Consider the following 11,543-nt stretch of genomic DNA (forward strand, 5'->3'; position numbering starts at 1 on the left):
GTCTGTCAGTATCTAAAACAAAGTATTTGCGTGACAGGAGAAATTCTCGACTTGGTAGGTGTTCACACAAGCAGAAACTCTACCAGCCTGGCCAGCATCGGGTTCTCCCATGGGCTGGGGACTCGTGTGGTTCAGAAGCCAACATTTCTGCTTGCCCCCCAGCCTGGGCTGAGCAGTGTCAGCCTCTCACCCATCCTGGCTTTTGTGGGCATCCTTTCTGCTCCCCACAAGTGGTATCTTCCCCCAACCTGGCCTTCTCATGGTGGCTATGAATGTTCTAATGAAAGAGAATTAGAATTAATGGTGGTTGGTCATTTTTGCTGCCACTAAAATGAGTGAAGGTTATTTTTGTGACCCCATACCACCTCTCTATAATATCCTGTTTTATGCCATATGTTATTTTAGGTACTTTGAGGTTGTTTATCCAATATTTGGTAGGGACTAAACACCAGCAGTTTCATTTAGATTCACCCTGGAGTATTCAGGAGAAATCCTGTATAAAACCTTAGATTTAGAAATACTCATTCCATAGACCTTCATAGTAAGCAAAGAAGTTAAAACAGTGAGGTATTATTTTTTATATTGTTATTACTGGGATTGTAAATTGGAATTCAGAAAGCAATTTGGCATTCCATATCAAAAGCAGAAAAATATTTGTATCTTAGCTTCTGAAATAATGGTAGTCTCCAAGCTGGCTTACCCACCTCCTTCATCCCAATATTGGTGTCCTAGGACTAAATTCCAACATGCATGCTTGTGGTAGTTTCTCCACCCCTAAAAACAAGCCTCACAGACACCACTAGGGCACCAAAATGCAATAAATTCTGACACAGTCTACTGGGAAATAGATTCCACCAGTTAAGGGCTCAGTCTCCTGAGACCCCCAACCCCTCCCACATCAGATGCCAGTTGCAAGCCCAGGCTTGCTTTGTGACCAGTAGTTCCCACAGCCACCCTTGTAGGAACAGCTCACAAAGCCTAGGAAACCCATTTACTCCCTAGATCACTGATGTATTACAAAGAATGAAACTCAGGAATACCCAGATGAAGAGATGCGTAGGCAAGGTGTGAGGAAAGGGGGCCCTTTTTCTTAGATTATACTTTACTCATGTGCCTATGCTTTCCGTATAATTGGGGGTGTGGTAAAGGGAAAAATGAGAAACTGTGCAGGAACTTACAGCCCAAATATACAGCCTTCTGTGTTAAAACAGAAAGACAGTGGGCTACAGGGAGAATATTTTGAGTTATAAACAATTGTCAGAATGAGTGAGAAGCTGAAAGTAAGGAGACATATAGTGGAGACATATAGTTCTCACAATAAAGTCCCAAACGAGCAGAAGCTGCAGGAAACAGTCTTAAAGATCCAACTTTAGAACAGACTTTTGTGTGATTTTGAGCAATTGGTTGAACTACAAAGAAAAAAAGCCTTTGAAAAATATGTTTTGAGTGGGAGAGGGTGGTGACTATGGTGACAAAGAAGAGGTGTAGTCGTAGTACACTACATGCCAGTGTTGCTTATTGTCTTCTGCTCTCAGAATCGTCCTTTTAAGAATGCAGGTTTCAGTGTGGTTATAAAAAAGGAATGCATGGTATAAGTTTTGATAGTTTTGAAATAAAACTTTGACAAGGTAGAGGTAAGGTGAGAGGAACATCTTCCTCGTGAGAAAACGTAGAGGCAAAAAATGCTATTCAAGTGGATGGAGCAAGAAATGAAGGCTTAAGGATTTGTTACATATAACCAATGAAGGCGCTAACGTAAGCCATTGACTCTAATGAAGGGAGAGGAGAGATACGTGATACCATAAATACCCTTTTTTTGGAGAGCATGATGTCTCTGATTTAGAAATCAGTAGTGGTATAAGCATATTACAGAGATACAGAGGTAATGACCAGGAGAACTAAAGAGAGAAACTGCAAGTGGGACCAGCTTTTCATTGATCACCTATAACCATGTGTACATATTACACATTACCTTTATTTATGGAACCATGATTAAATAAGCATTTGGCATGCGATAGAATGAGTAGGTTATAAATCTTGACAGAGTAAAAAATTACCAAACACAAAATTTTTGATAGTCATGAATCTGTGGCATTAATGTCATTTTTAGTGACAACTGTAACCTGCTGATCTTTTTTTCCTTAAATTGAGTTCATTGTTTGCATATTTGACTTAAAATTTTAAGTGTTTTATTATAGTAGATAATCTATATGAGCATGTCGTCTTTCCTAGAAAAGCTAGATAATTTCTGCCAACAATTCCAGTCTTTTGTCTTTTTTAACCTAGAAAAGGAATCTTTTGTTGGCATTTGAAGCAGCTGAGAGCGTAGGCATCAAACCCAGCCTGGTAAGTACCCTATTTTATATCCTCGTGGTCTTTGTTCTGATTATAAGAGAAAGAACTTCATAACATCTACTAAACAATTTCCATTTGCTGAAGAAGTGTTAATGATTACCCCTAGTGTAAAATAATCTAGTTGGTGACCACATATGATTCATTTTTCAATGAAGATTTTGTGTGGATAAATTTCAGTTCTAGAAATATAGTGGATTCCCGCTAATGCCCTCAAGTCACCTAGAAATCTGAATAAAATGTAATTTTTTTCAATGTCAATGTGTATATATATATGTGTATATATATATATATATATCTATATATCTATATATATATATATATATATATATAGCTGAGCTCTGAAGAAAGATTGGGAAATACCCAGATGCCAGAAATGAAAAGAGAAGTGAAAACAGAGCCAAGAGGCATGAAACTGTGGCAACCCCCAGGGTGGGGATGGGGTGATGATGGGGTGATGACGGAGGGCCCATCATGATAAAAATGTAACTAACTGGGCATAGGCTTTTGTTAAGGCACACACAGGAACAAAAGACACCTGGCTCCCATAAACAGAGCATCAGTTCTGAGACCTCTCCACAAAGTTAAAGCCCAAAATGCTGTTCTTTGTAGTAAAAGGGAAATTTAAAAACTTCACCTACCTGCCCAATGTCCAAGGACATGATAAGGAAACTTAGTCTCTACTTCAGATTCTTTCATTGCCAAATAAGAGAAAAATATGTAAGAAATGAAACGCACAGTATGAGGTCTGGAATCCAAATTTGTAACACCTGTGCTGCAAAAACCCCGAATTTGCACTGCCTCTGGGGTAACTCATAGGCTGGTAGGACAGTGGCTGCTGAAAATAGGCTGGCTTACAATCCAGAATTTCAGAATGCTCAAGAAAATCATCTGCTTGAGCTTGTCAGCCAGATGTAGACGAAAGGATCATCTATCAGCACTTATTTAAAATAAGAAAGAAACTACAAAAGACTATTTAAAGATATTAAGAGAAAGGAAGAAATAGAAATCATAAGGGGCATGGAGCATAAAGTTCCTCAGATTTCAGAAAGTCCTCCTCTCCACTCACAGTATAATAAAAGTTTTAGCCCATGTTACAAGTGTGAGTAGCTCTTCACAGAAACAAAAGAGAGGACATGTGGCATCATTGCCATCACTGTAAAAGTATGTGTACTTCGAGGGTTGGTGGGTTTGTGTCCCAGTGAGGGAACACTCCCACACTGGGTTTTATAGACTGAGTTGAGTAAGCCGGTTTTTTCCCCAGAATAGTTACTACACACACACACACACACACACACACACACACACACCCCTCAGATGTCCTGTGAGGCATATACTTTCAGATGGGAAATTGAGGCACATGCAATTCAAAGGTTACATGACTTTAGAGGGTCAACAAGAGTCAAAGGCAGGCAGGCCAGTTGCAGCTTCCATACCCTTATCCACAGTGACCCTGTGTCTAGGTCAGCTATGCCCACCTCTAAATTCATAAAACACAATTAACACAATTTACTTGTATTACAGTAGGTAGCACATGTATTATATTGTAATTTATCTGATTATAGAGCTATTGCCATCCCCTGTCACCACTCCTAAAACTGTGAGCTTCTAAGGAATGGAAGTTTTACCTGTTTATTTTAGTTACTTTTATTGTGGTAAACTATACATCACATGATCTAAGTGTGTGTGCTTTGGCCAGCACCATGCTGTCTTGGTTAATATAGCTTTATAAATCATGAATGAGTCTTCCAGCTTTAGTCTTTGCAGAATTGTTTTGCCTGTCACAAAACTTTAGAACCAGTTTGTCACTATCTACCCAAAAAAAAAGTTTTCTGGGATTTTGATTGGGACCTATTGATTATTTTTGAGAATAATTGACGTTTTAACAATACTCAGTATTTCAGTTCATGAACATGAAATACCTCTCCATTTATTGAGAACTTCTTGATTTTTTTCACCAATGTTTCATAATTTTCTGCATATAGATCCTCTATAGATATCTTCGATGTATACTTAGGTGGTTGATTGTTCTCTTTATATATATTTTACTTTGTTTCCTGAAATCCTGCAAAGCTATGTTTCAAGAAGCTTTTTTATAGACTGAATTTTTCTACATAAGCAGTCATGCCATCAGACAGTCTTATTTCTTCCTTTTCAATCTATATGGCTTTTGTTCACCTTATTACACTAGCTAGAACTCTAGTTCAGAGCTGAATAGTATATGCAAGAGAGGATATCCTAGCTGTATCTGTTTTCCTGGTCTTAAGGGGGGAAATGTTCAGTATCTCCCCATTGAGTATGTCAGCTTTTTATTTTTAGTGTACCTCTGAGTGTGTATGTGTGTGCATAGTAAAGAAATTCCCTTCTAGTACTAGGTTGTTTTTTTTTTAGATTATTTTATCATAAATGGCTGTTGAATTTTGCATAATGCTTTTATTGTATCTGTTGATATGACCATATGGAACTTTTTAAATTTAGATTGCTAATAAGAGTTACATTGTCTGATTAATGGATGTTGAACCAGCCTTGCATTCCTGGGATGAATGGCATTTGATCATGATTCAGTTTGCTATTATTTATTAAAGTGGGTTTTTTTCTATGTTCATATGAGAAACTCGTCTGTGGTTTTCTTAAAACATCTCTGTCTGGTTTTGGTATTAGGATCATGCTGGCCTCATAGAATGAGTCAAAGTATATCCTCCTCTTTGCTTCCTGGAAGAAATCATGTAGACTTGGCATTATTTCCTCCTTAAGTATTGCTTTTTTATTTTTTTTTTTTTTGTTTTTTGTTTTTTTGTAGAATTAGCAGTGAACCATTTAGTCCTGTTGTTTTCTTTTTTGGAAGGTTTTTAGCTACTAATTAAAATAAATGTCATGTATTACCAGATTTTTATTAATGCACTGTACTCTCTCTTCTTCTAAATAATGCAAAATTATTTCACCAAACATGTTCAAATGTGATGTTGACAGTATAACAAAACATTTTTTCAATTTAATGGTTATCAGGTTAAGTCATGCAAAGTAATCTGTAAAACTGTGAATAGTAATTGAATTTTCAGATTCTCTCTGGGATTTAAGACATACCGCTCCATCATATGGAGGAAGGTTTGCCACCCCCTTGCATTTGTGGCATCCCTTTCTCTCTCACCACTCATCTTTCTCCTAAATAACAAGTTCAGTTCTTTTTTTTTTTTTTTAAAGATTTGTGTATTTGTGCATACAGAACTGGGGTACAGGCCAGAAGTGCAGGGGCAGTGAGAGGATTCACCAGAGACAGAGTGGGGAGCAGAACCAGACGACTAATCAAGTACACTTCTGAGGGGAGCAGCGGGCGGGTCAGGAGAGGTCTGCCGCGCCATGTGGGTCACCTCTGGGTCAGACAGGGATTGAACTCATGCGGAAGTGGCTTAAGCTTCTTAGTGCTGTGCTTTAACCCGCTGCACCACCAGGGAGGGCCACGAGTTCAATTCTTAATCACTTCTTTCCTATGTCACCATATTAACTGCCCTCCTATTGTAAGAATTTTAGCTTTTCATGCATTGTCTATATGCACAGTACTGGCTTTTTATTCTTGTATGAGAACTTTGTTTTTCTTTGTAAATCATGTTAGGTGTATCTGTGTGTAATGTTCCATTTGCTCCTTTTCCTGCCCATTCCCATGACCAATGATAAAATGCTAATAAATTTTTAGTATAACAAAAGAGAAATATAAGTGAAATATATTTAGATGTTGTAAGTGACTATCCTCAGCTAGTTCTGTCACCAGCCAGGAACAGATATATTTAAGCTCAGCTCTATTTTTCTGATACATCTCTGCTTCTGGCTTTACATCAAGATCCTTTCCTACTGCCACCAAAGACTCCACCAGAAACTCCAGCTTCAGCACCCCAAGTGAATTATCAAATATGTTGAGTGGCACTAATTTTGGGAAAGCTGGGTTGGTGCCTGGCACATGGTGGGTTCTGCCTACTGCTTGCTTGCTGCCTACTGAATTAGGGAAGAAGAAGCAAACAAATAAATAAAACCATTAAATAGTAACTTAGTTCTGGTAAAACAAATGGCTGCATTTTAAACTGGCCCAAGGCTCTGTGGTAATCCCATTCTTGGGAATTTATCTCTGGGCACTTTCAACAGAAGGAGACAGTGCTGCACCAAGATGCTCATTGCAAAGTCTGTGATGGTGAAGACATGAGCAGAAACCATACTCCTGTCCTGTCTATTATGGGACGACACTTCTCTTCAACAGTGTTCATCCACAAAAATGACGGCCAGCAGCACAGCAGCACAGGACACTGCTGCGTGACCATGTGAAGAAAGTCTCAGAAAACACTGTTGCTAGAGTGTCCACTGTGATGGTAGCTTGGGAGGGCATCAGTGTACATTCCAATGTGACACAAAAAGGGGAAATTGCTTTATAATAACAGAATCATGGGTCACTCTTGAAAAATGTTTAATGTTATATTGTTAAAAGAATAAAAGGGAGGAGCCTCCCTGGTGGCACAGTGGGTTAAAGTGAGGGACTGTGAAGCTATCCACAGCCACTGTAGCACAAGTTCCATCCCTCACCAGGGAGCTGACCCACAAGGCCCAGCAGACCTCTCCTGTCTTGCCTACTGCTCCCTTCAGCAGTGTATTTCAGTACATCTGCCTGTTCTGCTTCGTGCTCTGTCTCTGGTGAATCCTCTTACCCCCTCCCCCCACCACACACACACACACACACACACACACCTCTGGCCTGTACCCTAGTTCTCGTATGTATAAAATAAATAAATCTTAAAAAAAAAAAAAAAGACTAAAAGGGGCAGGAAGTCAGGTCCTATTTTTTTTTTTTAAGATTTTACTTATTTGTGCTTACAGAACTGGGGTACAGGCCAGATGCTCAGGGGTGGCGAGAGGCTTCACCAGAGACAGAGTGGGGAGCAGAACAGGCAGATCACGAAGTACACTGCTGAGAGGAGCAGTGGGCGGGTCAGGAGAGGTCTTCCGCGCCATGTGGTCACCTCCGGGGCAGGCGGGAATCGAACTCATGTGGAAGTGGCTTTAGCTTCTTAGTGCTGTGCTTTAACCCGTTGCACCACCAGGGAGGGCCAGTCAGGTCCTATTTTTTAAGGAGAGTGCCTGAATGAACAAAAGGGCTTTTTTGGAGACATAATTAACGTGCAACATTAGTTTTAAACATACAGCATTCTGATTTGCTGTGTGTGTGTGTGATGAAGTGATCACCACAATATTTATCCTCCATCACTACACAGTTACGTCTTTTTTCCTCTGATAAAAACTTATAAGATCTCTGAAAGCAGCAGTTCCCTTTAAGTAACCACTGTTAACACAGGCCTGGTATTGCTGTTCCTGTAGGTTTCTAGACAGCTGAGCGCTGACCTAGATCTGAGCCCTTCACAGGAAGGGGTCTGTGATGCTCCCCCAGTGATTGCCTCCCTTCTCCTGCAGGAGCTCAGTGAAATGCTGTACACAGACCGGCCTGACTGGCAGAGTGTGATGCAGTACGTGGCCCAGATCTACAAGTACTTTGAGACATAAACCAGAGGGCCCAGAGGAGCCACCACCGCTGAGATTTGACCTGGATGCACCCAGTCACTTTCCAGGAGCCTTGTTGGACCTCCACCTACTTCCTGCATTTCAAAGGAAGACTCAACCCAGGGGACCAATGGACAAATTAAAGACAAAGCAGGCTCCACTCTGCCCCTACCTTAAACCCAGCCCCTTTAGAGTAAGTTGGGGAAGCTGTGCTGCCCCATAGGGCCTTCCTCCTTCCAGAGCCAGGAGCCCCTGCCAGGCCTGTACCACGAGGACCCTGGACAACCTCCCCTCACGTGACTGTGACTCCACATCTGAGCTACACTGAGATGCACGACATTTACAGATCAGTCACCTTTGTACTAAATATCCTGTCTTGCCTGTATAACAAGCCTGCCTTTGCCTCCCCACCCCATCCCCCACAAAAAGAAAAACAAAACAACACCCCACAGAACACAAGGAGACAAGCAGTTGCCCTCCCTCAGCCTGGAAACACACTGAGTCCTGCCTTTTAGGAAACAGGCTTACATTCTAGGTGACAATTTAACATCCAGAACTTGGCTGTAACTTTCACATCTCACTGTCATCTGATTCATTGGCTGGAATGTAAAATGTGAGAATGTGCAGGGCCCTGAGTATTGCTCCGACTTCTGAATTGGAACACAGAATTCCGCATTCTCAGGGGTTGCTTACATGCCGAGAGGGAAATTCAGGGTGCTTACACCCCCATCACAGCCACACCTTTGGTCATGTGCAGAGCTTGGCAGAAAGCCACACGTGTGTGCATGAAACGGCCAGGGCCTGCCAGACCTTCATGTATATGCACAATTAAGCAGGCTGGAAATAGGTATTATTTAGGATCAGGGCAGACAGCAATATTTCATCTCTAAACTTCAGCGGTTCCTTGGCTCTTTTATATTTGCATTTCAAAAGGAAACCCTGGGTGGGCAGAGATGGCACCTACCCATTTGACCTTTGGTGTTCTGAGTTGGTCAAAGAAGTGCACGTTGCACAGCAAATGAGGGTGCGGTTCTTGCAGATAAATTCAGTGCCCATCACTTTCAGGTGTAGTGGAGCTGTGTGTGCCCCTCTGCACAGGGCATCCTTACCTTAAGGAGCCTCCTCTGAGACCCTGTCTTTCCTCAGAGGAGCGCTGACCCCTGCGCGGAGCTTCTGTCAGAATCTGGACCCAGAGGCCATTCCCACCCTGTACGTGGTGCCCCCTGCAGGCCAACGCCCCTTTTGTGCAGGTGGCAGCTGGACTCTGGCTGCTCGTCTGTCCCTTCCTCACTTTCCTCGATGGCGCTAGATCCAGATCTCCTGGGGAATTTGCTGACTACACACGCTCCTGGCTGCCCCTTCAACTGAGTCAGACTCTCTGGATGGCACAAGTAAAGTAATGTATATATTTTCAGAATTCCCCCAAGAACCACTAAGAGGAGAAGGTGCCTTCCATTGCCCCCCAGGGCAGCACATTGAAATGCAGGGAGCTCCTCTGAGTTTGAGAGGTGTGACCTCATAACTGGACCACTGTTTCCAGGTGGATGCTGGAGGCACAGTCTAAACAAATTTAGTTTGCTCCTTCCTGATGAACTTACCCATCTGAAAGTCATTACTTGCATTGCTTCATGCATCTTCATGTGTCTTTTGTTGACGACTGATGTAGTTTCTTTAGCTCCATGCTTCTGCCTGCCCGTCCCAGTGGAGAAGAGCAGTATTCCAAGTTCTTAGGGGTTGTGTTTAACCGCTGTAGGTGGTTATGTTGAATCTGGACTTACTACAGGGCTTTGTGCAGGAGAGACAGCGATGTATTTGGTTACCTGGAGGAACTACTTAGCGTGCCCTGTGCCCTCTTTTAGTGATCAGTAGTCACAGTTCCGAATGAGTGAGAGACATAGCTGTCCTAGCGCTGTGGTGGCCTCGCCCTTCTCCTCTTCCCTCACTCCCACCTGGTGTCTGCTCCTTTTGGGTTAAAAAGAAGGAAAGTAATGTCATGTGACAGAAAGGCCATGTGCAGTTTCTTTTTATAACCCAAGGAAATTCTGTGCTTTGCCAGTGAGTGTGCCTGCAGAGGAGGAAGCTCTGTCCTGGGCCCGGAGCACAGGTGGTTTGGACAGGTCTGGCCCGAGGGAGACGGTGGGGGCAGCGCCAGGGCCTGGAGGGAAGCTGTCCAGGTCTGTTTTGAACTGGGACTTCAAGAAAACAAGGTAGCAGCAAGAGGGTCACTCCTAGTTTTCCATCCTGGGTCTTTCAGAGGCTACAAAATCCATCTTCTCGTCTTCCTTCAGGTAATACTTAGTCATTTAAAATTATTTTGTGGTTCTGCAGTTGTTATTTTAAATAGTTTTATGTGTAAAGGCATACAAAATGCAAGACCCAGAAGAGAGAAGGGATTAAGACAGAAAGAGAATTTCATGGTGAGTTGAGAGCATGGGGAGTTGATTCAGACTTGAACTTTAGTTGGCCAATGCCAGAGCCACAACCCCCTCCCCACCAGGTCAGCATTCTGGGGACCTGGCAAAGTCACGCTTCTCCTCCTGACCCCCTCTCACTTCAGAAAAGATGTTAGTTCCTTTGTTTTCATTCTTCATTCCATGGTTGAGAGCTTTTGTTGACACTGTTTGAAGTAGGTGCTATAGGTGTTAGAAATCACAGTCCGAGCGACTGGCCCACATGCAGCCGCAGTGTTCTCTTCCTGCCTGTCTCCCCCAGGACCCCCAGCACCCCTCAGAGGAAGGCAGGTGTTTGTCTGGCAAGGCACAAAAGAGACCCAGCTTTGTTAACTACAAACTCATGGCCAAATCCAGAAGTAGTTACTACCTTTTTCAGAGTTTGAGTGCCATTTTGAAATGAACTACCACTGACAAGCAGGAAAGGGTATAACCTAGCAATCTTTTTTTAAAGTATTTTTAATATCTCATTGCCCAAGTTCACTGGATGTTTCACTTCTCTAACCCGAGTTAGAGTTTGGCTAAATCTCTAACATCTTGAGTAGCTTACTGATTTAACTACATTAGTTGAATGCAGTTGATACATCTGTGTCCTCCTTTCTCTAAAGAGCACACCAGACTGTACCAAGCATTGTCAGGATATGACAAGCCAGCATAGATGTATTTAACTATTAACACACAAATGTACAATGTATGACTCTGTAATATTTCTAATAAATATATTTTGTTTCTTGTCTGATTACGAATTTTGCAGGGATAGTTGCCATTAATATTTCCTCAAAGAGTCAGGCTTACTTCCATCTGTTTTCAAACCATGATCAGCTCTCTGTTCCTAATTGGGCTGTGGTTTTGCTGACATTACTAGAAATTACCAGAAAGGACTGAATGTTATTAGTTCCTGCCATCTGCTTCCCTCTTGATGTGACTAGAGTCTCAGGTAAAAGTTCTCCTTCAGGGCCCAAACAGGGCTCCACAGAGCTACCAGATGTGCACACAAGGGTCTAACCACAGGCTGCCCCCACTCAGCGCATGTCCTGTGAGTGTACGTTGAGACCCCGAGCCATACTGCAGCTGGTGTTAGACAGGAGGAAACTGATAAGGGTGAAGAGGCAGAGTTAATGGACACGGACGGGGAGGCCAGCCCACCACGCCCGCTGGTTCATTGGAGTGGCTCTCCAGGCATTGCTCGGGCGCTACCGTTCACTG

General features: G+C 42.5%; 1 protein-coding gene across 5 annotated transcripts in view; it reads left to right on the top strand.

The window, feature by feature from the left end:
* Positions 1-11,065, top strand: part of SPECC1 (sperm antigen with calponin homology and coiled-coil domains 1) — a 213,231-nt gene extending 202,166 nt beyond the window's left edge. For all 5 annotated transcript variants that reach the window (XM_012726365.1, XM_012726368.1, XM_012726369.1 and 2 more), the window contains 2 exons: positions 2,287-2,346; positions 7,801-11,065. In XM_012726365.1, the coding sequence (XP_012581819.1) occupies positions 2,287-2,346; positions 7,801-7,890 (150 nt within the window). In that variant the 3' untranslated portion in view covers positions 7,891-11,065. The remainder of the gene's footprint in view (positions 1-2,286; positions 2,347-7,800) is intronic.
* The last annotated feature ends 478 nt before the right edge of the window (positions 11,066-11,543 follow it).

This window comes from Condylura cristata, unplaced genomic scaffold, assembly GCF_000260355.1.
Source record: "Condylura cristata isolate star-nosed mole 26May11 unplaced genomic scaffold, ConCri1.0 scaffold00017, whole genome shotgun sequence".
NCBI lineage: Eukaryota > Metazoa > Chordata > Mammalia > Eulipotyphla > Talpidae > Condylura > Condylura cristata.